Source organism: Rosa rugosa, chromosome 7, assembly GCF_958449725.1.
Source record: "Rosa rugosa chromosome 7, drRosRugo1.1, whole genome shotgun sequence".
Classification (NCBI taxonomy): Eukaryota; Viridiplantae; Streptophyta; class Magnoliopsida; order Rosales; family Rosaceae; genus Rosa; species Rosa rugosa.
The window spans coordinates 21,683,902-21,709,438 of record NC_084826.1 but is presented as its reverse complement, the minus strand read 5'-3'; the positions used below and the strand labels follow the sequence as shown (position 1 = coordinate 21,709,438).

The following is a 25,537-nucleotide window of genomic DNA, read 5'->3' as shown; positions in this document are numbered from 1 at the left end:
TGGCGTAATGTGTTACTAAACACAGGACCCTTATTCAGAAGGGGATGCCCGTGTGATAAGTTGAGGATACGGTGCATCATACTTTGACCTGGGTGTCCCAAATGGTCATGCCATAGCAAGTAGTTGCTCGAATTGGTTAGCTTCTGGCTAACAAATTTCAATTTCTCCAATATACGCTTCTGGCCGCACATTCAGAGGTTATGCAAAGATATTACACTCATTTTTCTTAGGGGTTTCAACGTGATAAATGTTGGTTCGAATATCCTTAATACTCAATAACGTTCTTCTGGAACGTGGAGAATATAAGGCCTCATTAATGGTAAATTCAGTACCATTGGACAACATAAAGTGGGCTTTGCCATAGCCTTCTATCAGGTTGGATTGGCCTGATATGGTTGTCACAGAGGTATGCATGGGCAATAAGTTTGAAACATATCTCCGATCTCGGAGTATGGTGTGCGTAATAGCACTTTTAACCGGACAACAAACTTCCCCACAGAATATGCCTATTCATTTATTTAATTCAATGGATCACATGTATGAATAAGTTTATTGAATTAAATATATTCGAACATAACCACATTTCTATAATCCAAAATAATTGAAAACATAAATCACCAAAATCCGAAGATGTTTCATTCATTAAGATGAAATAGATATGGCACAAGGGGCCAATTATACCCATGTCTTCGAGTTCTAATCCTCGGTATGTTCAGTAACTGCCTGAAAATCCATGATCTCTAGTGTGGAATCGATAGAAAATGACCCTTTAATAAAGTTGGTATTTCGAGTTCTGCGACTGGCGTAATACTCATCTACTGCTTAGGCTATCGCACAACAGGTGCGGGACCAGCAGTCAATTCCTCCACATTGATAACAAAGATCATGCTGATCGATTCTGGTGGCAGCGGGCCGGACCAGTGTTCCTTTCAACTCGGGCTTGCTGAGTTATGGCATCATGGTTCCTACCACGTGGGCCTTGGCCACGTGGAGCCTGATTACATGGCCTCTTGGGCTTTGGCCAAGTGGCAGACGGTCATATGGGCTAATTTCGTTCTGCCAATCATGTCTTGCTTCAAGCAAGAAAATGGTCATTTGATGGTGAAAGTGCTCTTCTAGAGCGACCCAAAGAATCTGTGTATCCTCTTCATCGGATACTCAACTTGGAGTGTTTTCTCCATATGTTTCCTTTGAAAATTATGGCACTCATATTAAAAGCCTCAATGACGACATTGTTAGCATTGATTGTTGATCTCATCTTCTTTGCAGTTAGATGAATTATCACATCTTGAACCACTTTAGATAGTTTCTTCCGGAAACCTCCAAAGAAACAAAGTCAAGTTTGTTGAGATTTGGTATTTCTTACAGGAAAGGAACAAATAATCTTAGTGCTTTGGGTAATATCGTCCATAAGCAACTAATAGGAACTTCAGGTTCTATAACATGGTATGAAAAATCGGATTAAACATGTAAAATCTACTGGTTTTATCATGTGTGGTGAATTTATGAAGGAAACTTCAAGTTTCTTAAATGGCATTATCGAAACTACAAGTTCGATATGTGTATGAACTACTGGTTCATTTAGAACTTCTAGTTCATTAGGTACCTGCATTTTCTACACATATATTCTAGTGCGAAAATTTAGACAAGTAACACAATAATATTGAATAGAGCAAATTGAAATAATATCTCACAAATTGAATAAATGGAAATCACAAATCAATTGAGATATTAATTGCATGCTAGTAATATAACATATTAATTGTCACACAATTATGTGAATAAATGCTTCTGGCAATTAATTACACATATGAAATATGGTGAATTTATTTGCAATAGCCATAATGACATGTACATTGTCTGGGTTCAAATCTCAGTAGAATCAAATCATTTTTCCTTTTATTTGATTCTGCTGGACCAAAGGAATGGGCTTGATAGTGAAGCCTATCGGGCTTAGTCTGCGGGCTTGTGACCCGGCCTTTCATGCGTAATTTAAATGGTGTGTGAGGCCTGCTGGGCTGCTAGGTCCCGCAGAGGGAGAGTGGGCCTGCTGGGCTCAAGCTGGTCTGCCAAGGAATGAAAAGTTATTACTCAACCCTTTTGGTAACTCCAATTAAATACGACCAGGTAAGAGTATGAGGTTTGGGTGGAGCGAGGCTCTCTTAAGTACACAGCCTCATTGTATCTTGCCTAGACATCACATCGAATTGGGTGAGCTTACTTGGAAAGATTCATAATATTTCAGTGTTGTCAAAACTACAGGTTCGATACTATATGTGAACTTCTGGTTCAATATTTATGTATGAAATTTTGGTTCAATGTTTATGTGTGTGAACTTCCGGTTCGTTAAGTACCTGCATTCCGCACATATATATTCTAATGCAAAGAATTTAAGCGGGTAAAATATTTAAATTTAATATGAGCAGGTAACACCACAAAACATTATCATAATAAATAATGAAGGAAAGATGTATCATTATCACAAAGTCCAAACAAGTATTTATAGATATTTGTCACAATATACATGAATTAATAGCTAAATTAAAAAGCTATTGATTTTCCTTTTACTCATTCCATTATGCCAATTATAGTGCAAGAGAAATAAGTGTCTCTCATAGATGATTAAGTTAAACTAGATGCTTCAATAAAAGTCATAAATCGTGATTGCAGCTTCTACTGAATAGCAGTCGAAAAACAAACCAAAATCCCAACCAAAACAACCCAGAAAAATATGAAAAATTATAGAGATGCAGTAAACACACAGAGGCTCTAGCATACAAAATTTGGTGAATTTTGGAGTTGAATTACTATTTTAAATAAATACGGGAACACAGAGGACAGAAGGTAAACTGAAACAGTAAAATCTGTTTTTGCTTGGAAAAACATACTTGGTTGTAGAGCTGGTAGATTGATGTTGATTGAATGATGAACCTCTTCTTTTCTGCAACCCAAGAGTTATTCACCTCTTCTCTTGTCGATCGGCAATCCGAATCCTAGAGCTAGTCGTGCTGATAACGTGTTGTAAAACTAACATAGAAAGTGTTTCAGAAAATGGAGAGAGCTTTGCTTCTAAGAACTTGAGAGAGAGAGAGTTTAGATGCAGATAATAAGTGTAGTATTTTCTGTTTTTCTCCTCATAACATGGATGAGAAATGGACTACATATAGTGGAAGATAGGGAACATGTAGCCTAAAGTCCTCCATAAAACAAGGACCCCTAAAGTCCTCCATAAAACAAGGATTCCTAAAGTCATCCATAAAACATGGAAAGGGTAAGCCTATAACAACATAATGATTTACCCTATATCTATTTACATGATATAGCCATAATGATTTACAACATGATGGACCTTATAGATTGGGGCATGCTGAGAAAACAAGAGGATAACATGGTTGTCATGGGAGGAATAATTTTGAGTATAACTGGTCATTACCGACGTGAATTGAATGCGACTGCAAGGCTTGGATTGGCTAATGTGTTTGAAGATGAAAATTGGAAAGGTCTTGGAATGCTTGCACATACGGATCGTATGATAAAATCACCATCCAGTCATAAGACCTGGGAGAAAGTTTCCACACTTCTGATGGATGGCCATTGCATCGATAGGGAAGTACCTGTAACATGCTTTCAACGCATGGAGACTCTCCAAGTTCTCATGTTAATCAAGCCTAGGTTCACATCTCTGCCAGTATCCTCAGTTGACATAAAGAAACTTTCCATTCTTGTGCTCAGATTCTGTGATCGCTTGGAGAAGATTGATCCTATCCAAGAATTTCAAAGCTTAAGTGTTCTTGAAATATCTGGTGCTACTTCGTTGAAGATGATCCCTGATAACTTTTTTGAAACGATGAGTAACCTTCGAAGCCTTAACCTTTCTGAAGCCAATGTCAAATCACTACCTAGTTCTCTTTTCAACAGAAGTGAACTACGGTGGCTCATTCTTAGAGGATGTTCTCAATTGAAAACACTTCCAAGCTTAAAATCCTTGGGAAAGCTCAAGGTGCTTGATCTTTCTGGTGCTACCTCTTTCAGTAGATTCCGAGACAAAACCTTTGCAGCTCTTCAGAAGCTTCATACACTTAATCTTTCTAATTCCCAAATTACTCGCTTACCTTTTCTTCATGGTAATGATGAGCTTAATCAGCTCCTATTAGGTGGCTGTGCAAGTTTAAACAGACTTCCAACCTTGAACACAATACCTCAGCTTCAAATTCTTGATCTTTCTGGTGCTACAGGCTTAAAAGAAATACAGTTCGAACCTTTGGATAGCCTTAAGGCCCTTGATTTATCTGGAACTCATATTAAAAGGCAACCTTCCAGTTTCAGCCACCTTTCTGATCTCTCCTTACGGGAGTGTCGTGAGCTTGTAAAACTTCCACTCACAAAAGAAATCAAATATCTTGAATCACTTGACCTTTCTGGTTCTAGCACCATGGTTGAAATTGAAGACAAATTCTTCCAGCAAATGAGGTTTCTTCGAGTTCTCAACTTTTCAACAGTTAAGATAAAAGAACTACCTTCCCTGTCCAACCTAGCTAACCTCTGTCGACTTTTGCTAATGGATTGTTCATGTTTAGAAAAGCTTCCAGAGATGGAAGGACTTAAAAGGCTCCAAGAGCTTAATCTTTCTGGTTGTGTGGCATTGGTTGATTTGCCAAACCTGAACTCCCTTGAAAAACTGGAGATTCTTGATATTTCAGGCTGCAGGGTTTTGAAACAAATACAAGAGGAATCCTTTCAAAAGATGTTCCATATTCGGATACTCAACCTCTCAGACACTATGATTGAGTTCCTTCCATCCATTTGCAAACCCAGCAACCTCTGTCACCTCATCCTCAGAAATTGCAAAAACTTAAAAAAGCTTCCACCTCTTGAGCATTTGTCAAAACTTGAGGAACTGAATCTGTGTGGTGCCAGTTCTTTAGTTGACTTTACATCTGAATTCCTGGAGCATATAGTCCACCTTCAAATTGTTGACTTATCTGAAATCCCACTGACAACGGTACCATCCATATCCAAATTCATCAAACTCAGACAGTTCTCAGTAAAGGGTTGTTCATCCTTAAATGAAGTGCTACATCTTGAAAAACTAACACTTCTTGAGATTCTTGATCTTTCTGGAACAGCAGTTCCGAGTCTGCCTCCCCTATACACTTTTAGCAAACTCCACCAGCTCTTGCTAAAAGATTGTTCACAGATAAAAGAGTTGCAGTTTCTAGAGTCGCTTAGTAGGCTGGAGGTTCTTGATCTGTCAGGAACCAGAATGAAGCAATTTCCTTATGAGATATCAGAGCTTACTCATTTAAAGCAGCTTTATCTGCCAGACTTGAGGGGAATGTCTGATCTTGACTTGGGAAAGATAAAGCGTTTGCCACAAGAGGTCAACTGGGATGAATGTGGCATCTTTGAATGTGCTGATATTTACGTAGGCAGTGACAAGCCTTCCCTATCTGTAAGTGGCTTTGAAATTTTTCACATTTTGGACAAACATCCAAAGTTCCGGGAAGAAAAGTTCAAAAAATTTCATTTCCATGTAAAGAAGAAGGAAGGTGAAGATGGAGGTATCAAGTACTGCAAAGATGAATTTATCTTCAGAGATGTGTACTTCCACACTAGACATTTTTATCCTAAAGAGCACGACAGGTCTTTGGAAATCTATGGATCATATAGTCTCCCTAAGGGTTTTGAAAGTGTCCTCAAGTGTGCCGAATCCTTATCTTTGGTTGACAATGACCTTATACATAGCCTATCTGATTTAGGTTCTGATAATGTGAGGACAATGAAAGGCTGTTGGTTAGAGAGGTGTAGTAAAGTACATAACATTCTTTCTAATGAAGAGGCAGGTGTCACACTGGGCAGAAGTTTAGAGACTCTATGGATTTCAAACCTTCCAATTTTGAGCAGTCTATACAACGGGAGTGTGCAATCAGCTGTGGTCTTTCAGAACCTTAAACAATTGTATCTGGATTGTTGTCCAGGCATCATAAATGTCTTTCCATCCTCCCAGCTGCCAGAAAACCTGGAAAATCTACATGTTCAGTTTTGTGATAAGTTGCAAACTTTGTTTGAATGTGATTCACAATCTAGTTGTGCAATGCAAAGGTTGAGGAAATTGTATCTACTGGAACTACCGGAGTTGTGGAGGATTGGGATAAAATTGCCAGCTGAACTGACTTTTGTGGTCATCGAATGCCCCAAGTTGCTGAAGCTGCAGTTGGATGTGACTGACCAGATCTCCAAGTAATCCTCAATCTTGGTAAGTTTCCTGATGCAGTTTATAATTTTGTGATGATTTTGATTTAATTGTTGCTTCTGTGACATATTCTTACCTAAGTTTGCAGCTCATTAGAACATAGCAATATGGCTAGAATTGATGTAGTTTTAATTTCATTAAAGATTGTCATGTATTGTTTTCAGTTGTTTGAAAGTCATTTTTCTACGCAACCACAAAATGTTGCTATTGCTTTCTTTAGATATACATCTTCCTGATTGATGATTGATCATTGGTCATCCTATCCAGAGATTACTGGTATTGGTTTGTATTTTTGTGTGGCCCCTGATTTATTGATTTAGATGATCATCACTCTACCAATAAGGAGAAAACTATTGAATGCTTGACATATTAACAGTATATGCGTGCCATAGCAGTGTTGTTATTGCTCTACAGGATTAGAAAATTAGATGTTATTGTTGCTCTTGTGCATCTCTTAATATGGCAGCATATAGTTTACAGAAAAGCTGAAGATTTCAATTATATATAACTCGATTTGTTTGCATATTTCTCATGTCTGCCACCGGTCTTAATTTGTCTCTGACTTTCAATTGTTTTTTCTTTGTTTCCCTTGTTGATTATTTTGTTCTAACTAATATATGTTTCCAATATCCAGGGTCAAGAATGAATGCAGAACTGTTATCTTTGGAACTTATGCTTTGTAACGCAATTCTGACATAAAATAGTTTGCAAGCTTTAAACCATTGCAAAATCTGAGTGAGTATTCTAGTGCTTTTGGGATGTTCACTTTGAAGTTTTCCATAGAGATCAAGCTCAGAACTGTGATCAACAGTGGATGATTTGACAAGTTCATCTAGAAGTCTTTTTTATGGCCATTAAGGGTTGAGAGTTATAATTAAGTTATTGTAAATTCATGTTCATGTTTGTAATTTAATTTGATTCTTAAATTGTCGCCTGTTTGTTCCAAGGGCTTGCTACTATAATATTGGTGTATGCATTCTGTTTTTTTTTTTTTAATCTTTTTCTGTAAAAATATTGGTGAGTTCATATTCATAAGTGAGATTTTTTTTTTCTTTCCAGAAGTTTTTATTGAGAAATAGAAACAAATTTCTTCATTGTTTAAGGAAATCTCTCTTTTATGTGTTTGGCCCAAACTCTAGGTTACTTGACCTAGTGGTAATAGGGTTAAAGTAGAAGGATCTAGATTCCTATTCAATGTGCGATTACTTTCCTTGTACGATTGAGATTCTATGCATTGTAATCCTCTATATAAAGAGACCCCTATTATCAATGAGAATACACAACAATTTCCTCTCAAATTCAGTTTCTCTACAACACGTTATCAGCACGAAGCCCTAACCCTGAAACAAATAGCCAAACCCTGATTCAAGAAGCTAAAAACCTTGAATCCGAATACAAAACCTTGAAGCCTTTTCTGCCTCCACCTCACACATTGAAGAACTCGATCCCAGGAGTCCAGAACCGGCGGCCCTACCCCACGAACCGGCCGGAAACCCACCGAACCGGCCACCGGAAGCTCCAAACAACCCTCATCAAATATTTACCCGGTTCACCACCTTCCGGACTTCCGATTGCTACCAAATTTTTCCAGCAGTAGCACCTCTGACCCAGAAATCCAGCCTAAAACTTGCTGAACCGGCCGCCTGATCGTCCGGCAGAAAAACCGGCAGAAAAGAAAAGAAAAAGAAAAGAAGAAGAAAGAAGCAGCCCAGCCCAAAAGGAAGAAGTCAAAGCCCAGCCCAAGGGTCAAAGCCCAGCCCACTTACATCAGCCTGCCAAGTCAGCAGCCACCACGTCAGCATCTGGACCCACTGCCACGTCATCAACCGGACCCCATCGCCACGTCAGCAACTGCATAAGCCTGCCACGTCAGCATTGCCGGTCAACCTTTTTCCGGCCGACTTCCGGCCACTTTCCGGCAACTTTTCCGTCAACTTTTCCGACCACTTTTTCCGGCCAAATTTCCCTGCGACTTATTTCGAGGTATTTTTTACTAAACGTTCCCATTTTTTAGAGTTTTTAAATTCAATTTTTCTTCTTTTCTCAGGGACTTTCAACCTCCCTTCTTCTACCCCCCTTTCTTCTTCATAGGGGAGACCAAAAGCCGAACTGTGGGGGTTCGTGCTCACTCCAAGCTTGGAGCTTGTAGAGTCCTCCAAACTTAAGAGTTTGTTGAGAAGAAAACGATCGACCACACACATCATTGTTTCAATCTAATCCAATCCCTCTTGGAATCGAATTTCTTGGAAGTGACTACGCCCGGAAATTCCTAATTTCTTGGAAGCGACTACGCTCGGAAATTCCTAATTTCTTGGAAGCGACTACGCTCAGAAATTTTATATGTTTTCGTGGTAGCCTTTCACGCTCCAAAACTAACCCTAATTTCTTGTTCTCTTTCAGGATGAGTAACCTGAACAAATTGGACTTTGCTCCATTGGGAACAACTGGCTCTGAATATCACAGGTGGGTTCGTGATATCCGCCAGCATCTCAAGGCCGATGGAATCCTGGATACGATTCTCGAGCCTAGCCAGGACGTGCTAACTGTTGAGCAAGCTCAAGCTTTGGAAGCAAATAGAGCAGCCTTAGAGGCAAATAAGGCGAAAGCCATCATCCTAATGACTCGTCATATGGATGATTCGCTCCAATACGAGTGTATGAATGAAGAAGACCCCAGAAGGCTGTGGGTCTCACTCGAAGAAAGATTTGGCAACGTCCGTGACTCCTTCCTTGCTTCCTGACCTAGAAGTGAGATGGCATAGCCTCCGCTCCTATGATTTCAAGTCAGTTCTTGACTACAACTCGGAAGCACTTCGCATTAAATCCTTAATGGAATTCTGTGGTAAAGAGATCACAAATGCGATGTTGATTGAGAAGACTCTCTCTACCTTCCCCGTTTCTGCATTGATGGTTGCTAAGAACTATCGAATTGATGTTACTGCAGGACGGATCACAAGGTTTCATGAGCTCATTGGAGCTATGAATGTCACTGAAAAGTATGACAACATCCTTGTGAAGAACTATAATTCGAGATCCGTGGAAATAGAGCATATTCCGGAATCCAGTTATAGTCCTGCCCCTAAGAGAAGGCGCCAAGAGCAAAACCCTAACATTAGGGATACTTCTGGACTTTCTGGTCCATATAATCGCTCTACTTGGGAAGGTAATCGCCAAAATAGGCGAACACGGAACCGAAGAGGTCAACGTGGAAAGAGAGAGGGAGGCAACGCCTCTGGCCATGTTGGTGGCTCCACCAACACTAAGAGCCATCTTAATGACGCTTTCAAAGCGCCTCAATCAATGGAGTTTGAGCAAAGAGATGTATGTTCTCAATGTGGAGTGTCTGATCATTGGGCACACATTTGTAGAGCTTGGGAATAACTTGTCACCGCCTACAAAGCATATTTGTGAAGCAAGAGAAGCTCACTATGTAGAACAAGAAGATCAAGAAGATGATCCAGAGTGAAGGGTTGAAGACTACGAATCTGGCTGGGATCAATAGATCGCCAATTCTGTTTAAGTCTTTATTTTTCAAGAGATGTAGGCAATTGCCATATTATTTTTGTAGTAGATGCCTATGGTTTAGTCTTTCTTCAAAGTAGGCGTACTCAATGTAAATGTGATGTCTAGGAAGGTTTTGAGATAAGTGGTAATTAAGCGAGCTTTGCTCCACCGACATCTCCCTACTCACCTGGTCACATTTGCGTTGGAATTACCGAAAGAAGTTAGACGACTACCATTGTTTTGCATTAGCTAAGCAATTGGATTAGATTCTCCTAATGGTTAAGAGACAATGATGTACTCCGTTGGCTTATGAATAAAATTTTGAGTTCTTTTCATTATGACTCCATTTTGATTCATGAGCATGTTACTTTGTGACTACGATGGCTGGGCCATCAGTATTAATTCAAGGACATGGAATAGCCCAAGTTCTCTTTGCCAAATGGCACCTTGATTAATGTCACAGAAACTCTCTACGCTCCTAGGGCAACTCGCACCTATGGATAGCCAACGGATTCCATGCGAAAATGCATGTAGAGAACAGAAATGAGTTCCTTTGCAATGCCTCTAATGATTGCGAACGAATGTGCATCTTAGAGAATTTTATGTGTCTCTCTAGTGGACTCTATGTCACTATTCGAGCTATTAAATCCAATAAAGTTATGAGAGAAGATCTCTTAGATTTAGACACATATTGGCTTTGTCTCGACAGGATAAAGTCACCCTGGTCATGATATGATGATCCGTCTACTAAAGACTTCACATGGACACCCTCGAGCGAAATGAAGCAAGAATCAAAAATTGGTTCCTGGACTTAGCAAGACCGCAACAATTGCAGCATCTGGCGCTGCAGCTGTCTTGGGGAGCCATATGGCCGCCCAAGTCCCTTGTGACAACGCCATATATGGCGCTACCCATGGCCATGACGCCATGGATGTCAATCCCCATGGTTATAACGCCATGGATGCCACTTCCCATGGTCATGACACCATGATGGGTGATGTAGTCACAAACTTTGCTTCAATATGCGTTTCAAACGCTCAGGCCCAACCAAAACTCTCCTTGGTTGCTTCTAAGGCCTCTCGCTCATTTTACAAAGCCACTTCCTTAGGAAAATTAGGACTGAGATCGTCCTATGCAAAGGATATGAAAATACTCATTATGTTCTTACATAGAATCCGTAGGGATTCTGTGGACTGATTCCACCAACTTGCGGACGTTTAAATATCTCATGATGTTGGTTGATATGCCAACACGCTGGTCCCGTGTTGTGCCATTGTCCACCTGTAATGCTGCTTATGCTACACTCCTAGCACATATCATACAACAACGGGCTCACTCCCCGGATCATCATATTCCGTCAATTGGACTTGACGATGCTAGAGAGTTTACATCGAAGACTTTGGATGGTTATTGCATTGGGACTAATGTTGGACATTATATTCCCATGAACACACCCTCATGGTCTCGCGGAAAAGACTACGATGGTAGTCCGGACATTGGTAATGCGCACCAATATCCGCCTGGGGTGATGCAATATCGCATGCAGCCATTCTAATTCGTCTACGACCTACCGCCACTTAATGTCTCTCTGCGTTACAGCTTGTGACTGGGTACAAGTATTTTGTACTTACGCACATTTGAGTGAGCCATTTATGTGCCAATTGCGCTGCCACAGCTCACTATGATAGGTCCTCATAGACGAATGGGCAACTACGTTGGAGTTGAGACTCCAACTATCGTCCGCCACTTAATGCCCTTGCTAGGCGATCTCCTTACCGCTAGATTTGCGGATGTCACTTTGATGAGACAGTCTTCCCGTCGTTAGGGGGAGATACGAACACGAATGTTCAACAGGAATGATAGGAATTGTCGTAGTCTGTCCCCACTATGTCTCATCTCGATCCCTGTTAAAGTGACGAGATCACACAAATATGCTGCAAACATGCCTGCAAGGATGGACGTCCCTACGAGAGGACGTAGCGCCACCCTACACAGAGGTAGGCATGGCGCCAAAGCCATAAAGAGTGGCACTCTGGCGTTACAGGCCATGGCCCCAGCTAGGATGCATGGGAGGCCCGTGGGTTCGAATGATACTTTGGCACATTCCAATCCTTTGATCATCGACACTCAAAATCCGTCTCATGAGTATCTTCCGGGTTATGGTTATTGTTGGGGGACGCCTCAACGTCAGAACCTATTCCTGAGAATATAGAGCTCTATGAAACTTACACTAGTGTACATGAGACGTGGGATAAAAACTCCATCATAATTGATGATGTAGTCACACATTTTGTTGCGCATGAGTTTGTTGAGTCCGATGATATCAAACCACGCTCCGTTGATTAATGAATGCCAACGTAGAGAGATTTGGCCTAAATGGAAAGATGCGATCCAGGTTAAGATGGATTATCTAACGAAGAGGAAGGTTTTCTGAGCTAGTGATGCCAACACCTCCTGACATAAAACCTATTGACTAATGGGTCTTCGTTAGAAAGCGTGATGAGAAAAAGAGATGGTAATCTCGCCTTATGGCGCAAGGCTTCTCACAAAACGCCCTGGAATCGACTACGATGAGACATATTCTCTCGTAATGGATGTCATTGCACTCCACTACCTTGTCAGTTTGGTAGTTTCCGAATAACTGAACATGCAGCTTACAAATGTGGTCACTACGTATCTCTATGGGGATCTAGATACGGAATATACATGAAGGTTCATGGTGAACTTCATTTACCCAAGTCAAGTGGCTCTAGACCACGGAGCGCGTTTACAAAGAGGTTGAAACGCTCACTAAAGTGACAACTTAATTGGGAAGGGATATGCCCACACGCTTCCATAACAAGTTTAGGATTCTATCGCGGTTCATGTTGGACATGATCTTCATTAGAAGCCCTTAAAGAGTTAAGGGAAACCGCTGAACATTTGAAATCCGAGTTTGAGATGAAGGATTTTGGGAGAACACGATTATGTCTCGGTTTGGAACTTGAGCATCTTGTCAATAGATGCTTAGGAATTTTGACAAGGTCAAGCCTTCAAGCACTCTCATGATCGTCTGTAGTCTTGATCTTGAAAAGGATCCTCTTCGTCGAAAGGATGATGACGAGGATGTGCTAGAGGCAGAAGTGCCTTACTTAGTACAATAGGCGCATTATTGTACTTAGTTAAATGCACAAGACCGGACATCTCATTTGCAGTAAGCTTGTTAACTAAGATATAGCTTTGCGCCAACGCGACGCCATTAGGATTGGTGTAAAAGATATCTTTCAGTACTTGAGATGTACGATTGATATGGGCTTGTTCTATCCCTACAGAGAGATGATGGATTCGGACCCATCACACACCAGGAACGCCGCCAACACTGGCCTGCGTCCCCTCTCCCCATCCCAAAATGAAGTTAGCGTTTTGGAAGGTTTTGTTGATGCTGGGTATCTCTCTGACCCACACAAAGGTCATTCCCAAACTGGTTAAGTGTTCACCATAGGTAAAGACTGCGATATCTTGGAGGTCTACAGAATAGACCCTAGTCGCTATATCTTCGGACCATGCAGAGACTATTGCTCTTCACGAAGAGATTCGTGAATGTATATGGATTGGATCCATAATTACGCATGTTCGAACAATTGTGGTTTGAAGTCTACCATAGATGAGCCTACGAGCATTTAGGGTAATGCAGCTTGTTTTGAACAAATGAAGCAAGGCTACATCAAAGCGACAACACCAAGCTTAATCAGCAACAACAGACTCTCCTCAAGATCAAAATGAACTAGGTTCGATCTGAGGACAGTGTGGCAGACTTGCTCACTAAGTCATTGCCTAAATTTCACTTTCGAGAAACATGTTGGTAGCATCGTTTACGGAAGTTATCCGAACTCCCATGACCGTAGTCATCAGGGGGAGATGCAGACATCAGGGGGAGATGTCTACATGTATGGTCTCGAAACGTGAAGGGTGTGTTGTGCTCTTTTTCCCCTTCGACCGAGGTTATTTTTGTCACACTGGGTTTTTGTTACTCAGCAAGGTTTTTAACGAGGCAACGAGAGAAGCACCGCGTTTGGGCAACACAAGGGGGAGTGTTTAAGGAAATCTCTCTTTTATGTGTTTGGCCCAAACTCTAGGTTACTTGACCTAGTGGTAATAAGGTTAAATTAGAAGGATCTAGATTCTTATTCAATGTACGATTACTTTCCTTGTACGATTGAGATTCTATGCATTGTAATCCTCTATATAAAGAGGACTCTATTATCAATGAGAATACACAACAATTTCCTCTCAAATTCAGTTTCTCTACAACATTCATCGATCTTATTGTAATAGTTTAAATTTAGACATTTTTTATCCTAAAGAGCATGACAGGTCTTTTTGATAAAGTAATCTGGGGTTCACATCCAAAACCAAGAGGTCCAAACCCTTATAAACCCATAGGCAAGGTCTCATTTTTTCCATGTGGGATGTATATATTCTCAACACGCCCCCGCACGTGTGGCGAATTTTCAAGCCATACACGTGGACAACTTTGGGTGACGTGGAGCCCGTGTGGCCGTTAGACATGCACACATGGATAACCCGCTCTGATACAATGATAAAGTAATCTGGGGTTCACATCCAAAACCAATTGGCTATGGATGGAGAGGTCCAAACCCTTATAAACCCATAGGCAAGGTCCCATTTTTCCCATGTGGGATGTATATATTCTCAACACTTTTGAAATCCAGGGATCATATAGCCTCCTCAAGTGTGCCCAATTGCATCTCTTTGGTTGACAATGACGTATACCTTGCCTATCTGATTTAGGTTCTGAAGGTTAACGAAAGTCTGTTGCTGGTTAGAGAGATGCAGTAAAGTTCAAAACATTCTTCCTAAAGAAGAGGCGTGTGTCACACTGGGGAGAAGTTTAGAGCAGTCTTTACAATGGGAGTGTTCACTCTGAGGCTTTTCAGAACCTTAAACTAGATTGTTTTCTAGGCATCATAAATGTGCTTCCTTCCTTGTAGCTGCCAGAAAACCTGGAATTTCTGCATGTTCAGTTTTGTTATAAGTTGCAAACTTTGTTCGAATGTGATTACATGCAAAAGTTGAGGAAATTGTACCTACTGGTACTGCTGGAGTTGCGGAGCATTGGAGTGAAATTGCCAGCTCAACTGACTTTTGATGTTTTAGAATCCCCCAAGTTGCCGAAGCTCCTTGGTAAGTCTCCAGATGCATATTCTTACCAGGTCTCCAAGTAATCCTCACTCTTGGTAAGTATCCAAATGTATATTCTTAACTCAATTGCAGCTTATTAGAATCTAGCAAAATGGCTAGAGTTGATGTAGTTTTAATCTGATTGAAGACTGTCGTGTATTGTCTTGAGTTGGTTGCAAGTGATTTTCTATGAAACCTCAAAATGCTGCTATTTGTTCATGTTCGTTAGATATATACATCTGCCTTATTCATGATTGGTCGTACTATCGAGAGATTACTGGTATTGGTTGGTATATATTTGTATCCTGAATTTAGATGATCATCACTAAAGCTATAGGGAGTAAACTATTCAATGCATTACTAATAGTTATATGCATGGAATAGCAATGTTGTTGCTCTTCAGGGTTTTAACTTAATTTAGAGTATGAGCTTTTGAAAATTAGATTTTAATGTTGCTCTTGTGCATCAGAAGATATGAATTATCGCGCAATTAGCTTGCGTACAATTTGTTTTTCCAATTGGGTAACTAGTACTGTTTTTCTCTGACTTTCATTTTTGCTTTGGTGATTCTTGTTTTATCACTGATCGATATCTATTTTCAAATATGAAGGTCGATCTGCATAATGAATGATACTGCTATCCTAGGAACTATACGCTCGTGCTAGCTGCAATTCTTTAGACGGACAGAAATTAGTTTGCAGGCTTTAAAGTTGAAACCATTGCAAAAGTGCATTTTGAGAGGTTCAGTTTGAAGTTTGCTACAGATCGAGAGCTGTGATCTATTCACTCAAAGGAGGATAATTTGACAAATTCTTCAAGAATTCTTTTCTTATGTCCAATAAGTCTTGATAGTTATGATTAAGTTCTTGTAATTTCAGGTTCATGTTTGTAATTCAGTTTATTTCTTGAATTGTCACCTATTCTTGGTGCCATTGTTCGATCAGTTGGTTTCAGTGAGTGTAAGTACAAGGTTTTGGCATTCCTAGTACAAAACCATGAGTCATAGTTCTGCTAGAGTTATCAAGTGTAATCTGCTGGAAGTGATATATGGTCATGCAATGCTTCAGCTGACTCTTGGAAGTACTTCAGGTGAGAGCATTTGCATTTGCATTTCATAAAGGTCAACTTACATGCATACTGGGATTGCAATCTGTTCTGCAATCCCTGTCAGGTCAAGTCATCGGATATTGTTTCTTCTTTTTCACGTTTTGTACGCATTACTTAGTTGTGTCTTAAAAGGATATTTCTCTACATGATTTGGTCTGTAAAGTCTTATTGTTTTTATTAGGGATAGAATCATAGTTACTCGTTGAATATCTTTTTATGTGTTGTTCCTTCCTTATTAGGAGTCAATTAGGTTTTGGAGTCTTTATGGTCCAAAGTTTTAGGGTGAATCTGAGATATATATACGAGAAGAAAAAGTATTCATGGGTGACGGTTCTGAGCGTAGAAGAGTTTGTGAAGCTACAGAGTCAAATGCTTTTCATTTGTTTGTGAGAAACCGTGTGCTTTTTATTTGAATCGATGAACTACTTGTTCCATGTTTAAGTAGATCATCTAGTCAAAACACTTTCATCATTCATCATTCTTTACACCCTGCACATCAAAGTACTCTCGAGGTCAGTTGGAGTCGTTGATGTGCATGCAAGGTTGAAGGTCGAGGTCAGCACCTATCAACAAGTGAAGACAGTTCAAAGGTGGAGAAGATTTACAAGGATATGATCAGACGATCTACTAGTGTGTCTAGTAAATAAGCCGAGGTCAGAGCTTTGGGTTGTTTGTAAAGAACTTGTATTCTTTCTTCTAGTGATTTGTTTTCATTAGGGTCTTTAACCTTAAAGGCCCCGCAGTTGTTTCCTCAAGTTTGAGGTTTTTACTGCGCAAACAATTCTGGTCTCGTGGTTGCTATGTGTTTGTGATTATCTTTGTTTGCCTTGTTATCTTACTGCTGAGTTGGGATCCATATCTGTGTTACAATCCTTAGTTTGGTCTGTTAATTTTTGAATTAAAAGAAAGTGTGATTTATGTGAGAACGGCCTATTCACCCCCCCCCCCTCTAGGCGTATTTGTTTCATCCTAGTATTTTCATTTGGTATCAAAGCGGGTTACTAAGGGTTCTTAGTAAGGTCCGTGGGAAGGATGGAACGTGAGCGCGATCGAGCCTCGGGCTCGATTAACAGTCCTCCCTGGTTTGATGGGGAAGACTATTCTCAATGGAAAATCATGATGAGAGCTTTTCTTCACTCTCAAGATGAAAATATGTGGAATGTTGTTGAGAATGGGTGGGTTCATCCAACTAAACCTGAAAATCCTAAAGCTAGTGAATCCTCTGCTTCTAAAACAATTCCTAAACCAAGAGCTGAATGGAGTGAAACTGAAATTCGGGATTGTAACCATGATTTCAAGGCAAGGAATAGTTTGTTCACCGCCTTGTCAAAAAAGGAGAGAGTTAGGATCAGTCACTGTGAGACTGCCAAGAAAGCTTGGGATCTTCTCCAAGTTACGTATGAGGGAAATAAAAGGGTTAGAGCTCAAAAGCTTCAGAGATTGGTCTTAGAGTTTGAAAACATGTCAATGGGGACTGATGAGTCAATAGATGATTTCCATGCTAGACTTATCAATGTGACGAGTCAGTGTCATAGCCTTGGTGATCCGTTTGAAGAACATCGTATTGTTAAGAAATTTCTGAGGTCTCTTCCACCTAGTTTTCAGTCTAAGCAAACAGCCATAGAAGAAGCCCAAGACATTGACACCTATTCCTTAGATGAACTTGTGGGGAATCTCAAAACTTTTGAGATGAGGATCAATCCTGAAAAGAAGGTGAAAAGTGTTGCTTTTAATTCTGTAAAAAAGGAAGAAGAGACTGAGGTTAGCACAGAAGACTTGGCCTACTTGACTAAACAATTCAAAAAATTCTTTAAATCTAGGAACTCTAGTGGTCAAGGCACAAAAACTTCTTTTGATTCTAGTTCAAAACGCAACCTGCCTTCTGAAAATTTTTTTGAAAGAAACCCCAAATCAAACAAATTTTCCCAAAAGAAAAGCTTCAGTGAAAAACCTAAATGTTTTGAGTGTGGTGGGATTGGGCATCTAGCTGTTGACTGTGGAAATAAAAAGTACAGCTCACGCATGGGCAAAGCTTTGAAATCCACCTGGAGTGATAGTGAGTCAGATACTCATTCTGAGAATGAAGAAGAGAATCTTGCACTTACCTCAACTCTTCATAACGAATCCTCTCGTGAATCAGATGATGAGGAGCATTCGGATGAAGAGATGGATGGTAAGTACAAAGAACTTTATGCAGCGTCCAGATCAATTCTCAAGAAAAACCATTTGCAAAGTGAAGAGATTGTCTTGATTAAGAGAGAGAAAAAGAAAGCTGAGGATAAGTTGGAGTCATGTATCAAAGAGTGGGAAAGTGAAAGATCTGATTTTGTTGATCAGATAAAGACTCTTCAGGTAGAATTAAAATCCCAAACCTCTCTTGCTAGTTCTTTAGCTTCTGAAAAGGAATCTCTAAAGCTTGAGTTGGAAGATGCTCAACTAAAGTTTTCGAAGTTTTCAATCGGGTCAGACAAAGTGTCTAAGATGATTGGAATGGGTAAACCTGATAATGACAAAAAGGGGTTAGGCTATTGTGGTGGTGAGAATTCTAAACCTCTGAACTTTGTGAAAAGTTCAAGTATGAGACAACCTGAGAAGGAGAGACGTGGTCTAGGGTTCAGACCTTACAATCAGGTTAGACGTCCTAGCTTTGAAAGAAAATCTTTTGTGCATCAAGTCGATCATTCTTCGTGGTCTAGGAACTTTACACCTATTTGCCATCATTGTGGGACTCCTGGGCACATTCGCCCCAGGTGTAATTTACTACGGAGAGAGTCTCAGAGGTTCTGGAACTCAGAAAAAGAGAATCAGAAACTATCATTGAAGATTAAGTTGAAAGAACATCTGAAAGAGGTAAACAGGATTGCTAAACTTGTTTCAATCCCAAAAAGCTTGGATCCGAAACTGAAACAAGTTTGGGTCAAAAAGGGGTCATATAATTGCTTTTCTTCCTGTTTGAATGATTCTTCCTTGTGTTCAGAATTTGTTGATGCTACCTGCTTGCTTTCTTCCATATATCCTGCTTCTAATGATTTTGAGGTTGTTGAAGCAACATGTTTAGTAGCATTGACAGCGCTTTCAGCTAGAAGAGCAGACACGTGGTATGTTGATAGCGGATGCTCCAGGCATATGACTGGAGACAAGAGCTGGTTTATTTCCTTCTCTGATGAGTACACTAGTGGCTCTGTCACTTTCGGTGACGGAAGGAAGGCAAAAGTTATGGGAAAAGGGATTGTTAATACTCCAGGTATCCCTAATCTGAAAAATGTTTTGTATGTTGAAGGTCTCCAAGCAAATCTCATCAGTGTAAGTCAGTTGAGTGATGATTATGAGGATGTTAACTTTAATAAACAAAGGTGTATTGTACTTGGCAGTGATGGTAAGAGTATCATGGGCGGTGTAAGGTCAAAAGATAATTGCTATTGTGTGTATGCTAATGAGTCTGTTGTTTCTCAGGTTTGTTTAAAAGCTAAAACTTCTGATAATGTTCTTGAGCTCTGGCATCGTCGTTTAGGGCATGTGAATTTCCAGGACATGCTAAAACTTTCAAGCAAAGAGTGTGTGAGAGGACTACCGAACCTAAGTGGGAAACCAGATAAAGTGTGTGCAGGATGCAAGCTGGGTAAGCAATCCCGAGCAGCCCATAGTGCAATTAATGTTACAACGACTTCCCAGCCACTAGAGCTTATGCACATGGACCTTGTTGGTCCCTCTCAAACTGAAAGCATGGGAGGTAAGAAATACTTACTGGTATTAGTTGATGATTTCTCTCGCTTCACTTGGGTTAATTTTTTAAGAGATAAATCTGATACTTTTATCAGCTTTAAGGGTTTGTGTAATAGAATTCTTACTGAGAAGCAATCCTCGAATTCTTGCATTGTTAGACTTAGAACTGACCATGGAACTGAGTTTAAAAATGCATCTTTTGCAAATTATTGTGATGAAAATGGTATTGCACATGAATTTTCTGCTCCAATCACCCCACAACAAAATGGTGTTGTGGAGAGAAAGAACAGGGTTCTACTTGATATGGGGAGAGTATTGCTGCACTCTGCTGGATTAACTCCCAACTTCTGGGCAGAAGCAATCGGTACAGCGTGCTACACTGCAAACCGGGTGTTTCTCAGACCTGGTACTGACAAAACCTCATATGAATTGTGGAAAGGTAAGAAACCCACTGTAAGTCACTTAAAAGTCTTTGGAAGCCCGTGTTTTATTTATCGTGATAGAGAGTACCTTGCTAAGTTTGATGCACGAAGTGATAGAGGTATTTTTCTTGGATATTCTCCAAACAGTAGGGCTTATAGAGTTTATAACAAAAGAACATTGTCAGTTATGGAATCCATTAATGTAACAATTGATGATTCTATTGTGAATTCAATGAACTTTAGTACAGATGATGAACAGAGTTTTGGGAGCAAGGATGTTGTCACAATCAAGGAAGAAGAAGAGGGTTTGATGGATGATCCAATTTTCGATCCTCAACCTGTGATGAGAAGAGGGTTCAAACAAGTGCAAAAGGATCATTCAACCTCTGATGTGATTGGAGATGTGAATGATGGAATTAAGACTAGAAGACAGGCAACAAGTGAGGTAAGTAGTGATGCTGCTCTTTTGTGTTTTATTAGTGAAAATAAGGAAAACATTGATGTCATGACTCATTTTGGATTTGTTTCCTTAATTGAACCAAAGAATGTTAAAGAAGCACTAGGTGATGATGATTGGATAAATGCCATGCAAGATGAGCTGAATCAGTTTACTAGGAATGATGTTTGGTATCTTGTTCCTCGGCCTAGTGATGTGAATGTTATTGGAACAAAATGGATTTTCAAAAATAAAACTGATGAGCTTGGGAATATCACTAGAAATAAGGCTAGACTTGTTGCACAAGGATACACTCAAGTAGAGGGGGTAGACTTTGACGAGACTTTTGCCCCGGTTGCAAGACTCGAGTCAGTAAGACTTCTCCTAGCTATAGCCTGTCACCTACGTTTTAAGTTATACCAAATGGATGTCAAAAGTGCCTTTCTTAATGGTATCCTACAAGAGGAAGTTTATGTTGAACAGCCCCAGGGATTCAAAGATCCCTGCAATCCTGATCATGTGTACAGGCTTCAGAAAGCCTTGTATGGGTTGAAGCAAGCTCCCAGAGCTTGGTATGAGCGTTTATCTACTTATTTGTTGGGTAAAGGGTATATTAGGGGAGCTGTAGACAGAACCTTGTTTGTAAGAAGAGATAAAAACCATGTGATGATTGCTCAAGTGTATGTTGATGATATAGTCTTTGGATCCACTTCTGAAACATTTGTGAAGGAATTCACTAGTGTGATGGAAAGTGAGTTTGAAATGAGCATGTGTGGTGAACTGAATTTCTTTCTTGGACTTCAAGTTCGGCAATTGAAAGATGGTATGTTTCTATCCCAAACTAAATATGCTGAAAATTTGATAAAGAAATTTGGTTTGCAATCTGCAAGTGTTGTGTCCAATCCCATGAGCACTAGTGCCAAACTTAGTGAAGATCTTACTGGTAAGTCTGTGGATCAAACTCTTTATCGAAGTATGATTGGAAGTCTATTGTACCTTACTGCAAGCAGACCTGACATCTCCTACAGTGTAGGAGTTTGTGCTCGTTTTCAGGCAAATCCAAAAGAATCTCATCTGGAAGCAGTCAAGAGGATCATCAGATATGTGTCAGGTACTACTACATGTGGTATATATTATACTTTTGAGACTAATGTGGAAATTGCAGGGTACTCTGACTCTGATTGGGGAGGAAACTTGAAAGATAGGAAAAGCACATCTGGAGGTTGTTTCTTCGTTGGAAACAATATGGTTGCTTGGCATAGCAAGAAGCAAAATTGCATCTCCCTTTCTACTGCTGAGGCTGAGTATGTAGCTGCGGGTAGCTGCTGTACTCAGATGATCTGGATGAAGCAAATGCTTCGAGATTATGGAATTTCTCAAGGTAAGTTAACAATCTTTTGTGATAACTCGAGTGCAATCAATATTTCTAAGAATCCTGTCCAACACTCCCGCACCAAGCACATTGACATGAGATACCATTTTATTCGTGATTTGGTTGAAAGAAATATACTTGAGCTTGCCTTTGTACCCACTGAACACCAATTGGCTGATCTTTTCACAAAACCTTTGGACAATGCTCGTTTTGAGTCACTTCGGAATGCCATTGGTGTCTGTTCTCGGTACTGATCCTCTCCCTCAATTGGTTCATCTGATTTTATAGCTTCTGCATGTTCATTGTGTGCTTTCATTTAGATTAGACGAAAAAAAAAAAAAAAAAAAAAAATTTTAGTTTCAGCAGAATGCATTTGTCTCTACTAGGATTGCATGTGAGATTTCAATCCTGAAGTGGTTGGTGGAAAATTGATCTTAGATTGAGATTGTTGCATCTTGCTCTCATTTTCAATCATGGGTCCGGGTTGCAGTGCACTATATGTTCTTCTTTCTACCTCAGGTTTTAGTCAAGGATTATGGCTGGCTCACTCTCCCAAACTTTGCTATCTTCACTTGCACACTTAAGTCTTTTGTGGGGGTAACATCTTGTTCTAAGTGATCTGGGATTAGTCCTTCACTAACTGCACTCTTTTTGGTGTTCGTAATTCTATGATCCTTTAACAAAAAAAAAAAATTCATTGCAATATGGAGCTTGGCCAGGCTATTCCTAAAGTACACAGGCCTCGGTCGTGACGAACGATATGAGGATTGGGCAGAAACAGGAATGGCTTGGTCTCCCGGTGGTTTATCTTGTTGCTCTTAAACGACTCGAGTTGATGTGTCCTTTGGAGTGTCCTTGTTACACTTAGTGCCCTAAAACCATCTGGTTTGGGAGCCACTGACATAAGGCTCGCTATATGAGTCGCAGCACAAAAAAAAAAAAAAAAAAAAACAATGAGTGTGGAAGGCTTCAAAAGAAAATATATATGCCCACACGGTGATATAAGGAGGACTTGAGAAACGAAAAGTAGTGTTTGTCGATGAACTCTGATTCTGGTTGATCCTAGGTTAAGTTGTAGCCCCATATTGACTTCTGCTCACTTTACCACAAAGTTAAGAGATGCTTTCGCCCCAGTCTGTGTCTAAATGCTTGTTGTTCAAGATTAATGTGTAGTGTTACTTATGCTTAGCTCATTGTTGTCTTTGCGAAGTCATCGATTCACTTTCTCTAAATGCTTTGCTTTTTCTTTTCCTTCCACTCCTGCGACTAATCTCACCTCATTGTATGTTCTCATGATCATGATCATTTTTTTTGTCTAGATGAATCGATTAAGGGGGAGCGTGAGTATCTGTTGTTTTCTAGGGTATTTCAGAGTGATTCGCCATGAGCATTGTTTACATGTGTTTGGGTATATTCACTGGATGGCTTATCTCTTGTTTGTTATCTTCTTTTCTTTTTCCTTTTGTTTTCCGGTATTTTTTTTTTTTTTTTTTCTCCGTGTTATGATTTAAAAAAAAAAAAAAAAAAAAACAAACAAACAACAAAAAAAAAATAATTTAATTACAAGGTTAAAAACAAGTCTCTGTAGGGTTAGTTGTTTTCAGCTTCGAGTCGCCGCTTTTCTCCTTCTTAGTCCAAGTCTCCACTGCACCATGGTCCGCACCAAAAATCCATCCATCATCGATGCTGCTCCCTCCAAACCGGAGTCCCTCATGCGCCGCTCCCAGCGCCTCAACCGGATTGGACCGGATACTGGGCCACCTACCTCTGTTGCTGCGCCTCACATCATTGAGACTCCTCCTTCAAGTCCACGAGGTTCTCCCTCCGCCTCCGCCGCGCCGTCGCACTCTTCCTCTGCTGCTCTCTCAAAGTCTCCGTCCCAGTCAGCCCCATCTGCTCCGGTCTCTCCATCCGCGCACCGGGCCTTGTCGTCTGTACCTCTTTCGCCCCGAGCTCCTGCTCCCAAGCGCCGCCGTCTGCATGACTCTTCCGCCGGTCCTTCCAAGTCCACTCTCACTTCTCATGGGGTTGCCAGCAAGACACTCAAGGTTGCTACTTCTGCAAAATCCACTAGGGCTGCATCGAAATCCAGTAAGGGTTCCTCACCTTCTGCTTTTGGCACTCGCACCCAGCGAGCTACTTATGAAAACTTTACATGTGTGCGACCTTTTGTGTTCGAAAAGCAGTTTGATTTCCAATCCTTTGATTCCCTGTTTGGAGATGTTGTTCGATTCTTTTCTTGGGATAAGATGTTAGCCTTGTTGCCTCCTCCAAATCTGACTATGGTTCGTGAGTTCTATGCCTGTTGTCCACCTGATATGCCTGCAGAGGTTGATTTGTTTTCTACTGCTACTCCTGCTGCTTGTACTGTCACTATTCGCCGCATGTCCGTGGGTTTTACCCCTTCTACCATCCGTGATGTACTAAACCTTCCCCGACCTCTTGATGATTCTCTCACCACGGTCCAGGCTGCTCTAAATGCTCGTACTTTGGAGAGCTTAGTCACTGAGCTTTATGTGGACCGGCCTGATGTGACTCCTGAAGGGCTTTCTGGTGGTGCGTTCAGTGAATGGTTTCGACTACTTGGACACCTCGTTCGGGCCGTGTTATACCCATCTTCTCAGACCAGCAAAATCACCCTGGAAGAGGCACGATTGATTTCCATTGTGAACAACCAGAGTCCTTATCTTCCTGCTGAGCATTACATGTATGCCGCTATTCGCGATGCTGCCGTTGTTGGTCGCAAACACAGAAAGGCTGCTCTTGTCTTCCCCTCCGTCATCACTGCCTTGTGTCAAAAGTGTGGGGTTCCCCCTGCAGAATCTGATGAGCTTGGTCCTCCCTTGAAAGTTTTTTCCCGGTCTTCCCTATCTCGCAGCACTGCTCAGAGTAAGACTCGTGGTGTCTCTGTTGAAACCACAGCACTCCTTCGGGTTCTTGAGAGTCGGTTGGGCAGTCTTGCCGCCACCATTGGGGCTCGGTTTGATCGTGTTGACCAGACTCTTCAGCAGCTTCTGTCCTCCCGACCCCCAAGTCATGATTAGTCCTTTGGCCTTCTATCCAAAAAGGGGGAGAAATGTTTTGTGTCTTGTTGCTAGTTGTGCTATGCTTTAATTGAGACAACTCTGTTGGTTTATTGGCATGTGTGTTTTGAACAGCATCTGTAGTTGGAATGTTTTTATTGGGATCTTATTCATTACATGTTTAACTCTTGGATTATTACTTGCTTTTCACAAGGTTTGCTTACAAGTGTTTCAGGAAGGATATTATGCTTATGGAATATCATGCCTTTGGAATTTGCTGTAACGATTGAGGGGGGAGTATGATTAGTATAGGGTATGATTAGTGTAGGGGTGTTTTGTATAGGAATGCCAAAGGGGGAGATTGTAAGTACAAGGTTTTGGCATTCCTAGTACAAAACCATGAGTCATAGTTCTGCTAGAGTTATCAAGTGTAATCTGCTGGAAGTGATATATGGTCATGCAATGCTTCAGCTGACTCTTGGAAGTACTTCAGGTGAGAGCATTTGCATTTGCATTT

General features: G+C 40.7%; 2 protein-coding genes and 1 long non-coding RNA gene across 3 annotated transcripts; 2 read left to right on the top strand and 1 right to left on the bottom strand.

The window, feature by feature from the left end:
- Nucleotides 1-1,702: 1,702 nt before the first annotated feature.
- On the bottom strand, nt 1,703-3,331 carry LOC133723604 (uncharacterized). The gene is made up of 2 exons (XR_009853146.1): nt 2,889-3,331; nt 1,703-2,190 (listed from the first exon to the last, which is right to left on the bottom strand). It is a non-coding gene; the product is annotated as an uncharacterized LOC133723604 (long non-coding RNA).
- Nucleotides 3,332-3,347: 16 nt separating this feature from the next.
- Nucleotides 3,348-7,231, top strand: LOC133723603 (putative disease resistance protein At4g19050). Its single transcript, XM_062150489.1, has 2 exons — nt 3,348-6,256; nt 6,888-7,231. The coding sequence occupies exon 1, from the start codon at nt 3,365-3,367 to the stop codon at nt 6,242-6,244; it is 2,880 nt and encodes a 959-aa protein (XP_062006473.1). The 5' UTR covers nt 3,348-3,364; the 3' UTR covers nt 6,245-6,256; nt 6,888-7,231.
- A 9,845-nt stretch (nt 7,232-17,076) lies between these two features.
- LOC133723042 (uncharacterized) lies at nt 17,077-19,102 on the top strand. The gene is made up of 3 exons (XM_062149879.1): nt 17,077-17,805; nt 18,055-18,894; nt 19,022-19,102. The coding sequence occupies exons 1-3, from the start codon at nt 17,077-17,079 to the stop codon at nt 19,100-19,102; spliced, it is 1,650 nt and encodes a 549-aa protein (XP_062005863.1).
- The last annotated feature ends 6,435 nt before the right edge of the window (nt 19,103-25,537 follow it).

What these genes read in the sequence shown, in the direction of transcription:
- LOC133723603 (XM_062150489.1), top strand. Translation starts at nt 3,365, where the DNA reads ATGCTGAGAAAACAAGAGGATAACATGGTTGTCATGGGAGGAATAATT.
- LOC133723042 (XM_062149879.1), top strand. Translation starts at nt 17,077, where the DNA reads ATGGAACGTGAGCGCGATCGAGCCTCGGGCTCGATTAACAGTCCTCCC. An exon ending in AAAAGGAAGAAGAGACTGAG is followed by an intron (nt 17,806 to 18,054) that starts GTTAGCACAGAA and finishes GGAAATAAAAAG; the next exon opens with TACAGCTCACGCATGGGCAA. An exon ending in TGAAAGAACATCTGAAAGAG is followed by an intron (nt 18,895 to 19,021) that starts GTAAACAGGATT and finishes CCTTGTGTTCAG; the next exon opens with AATTTGTTGATGCTACCTGC.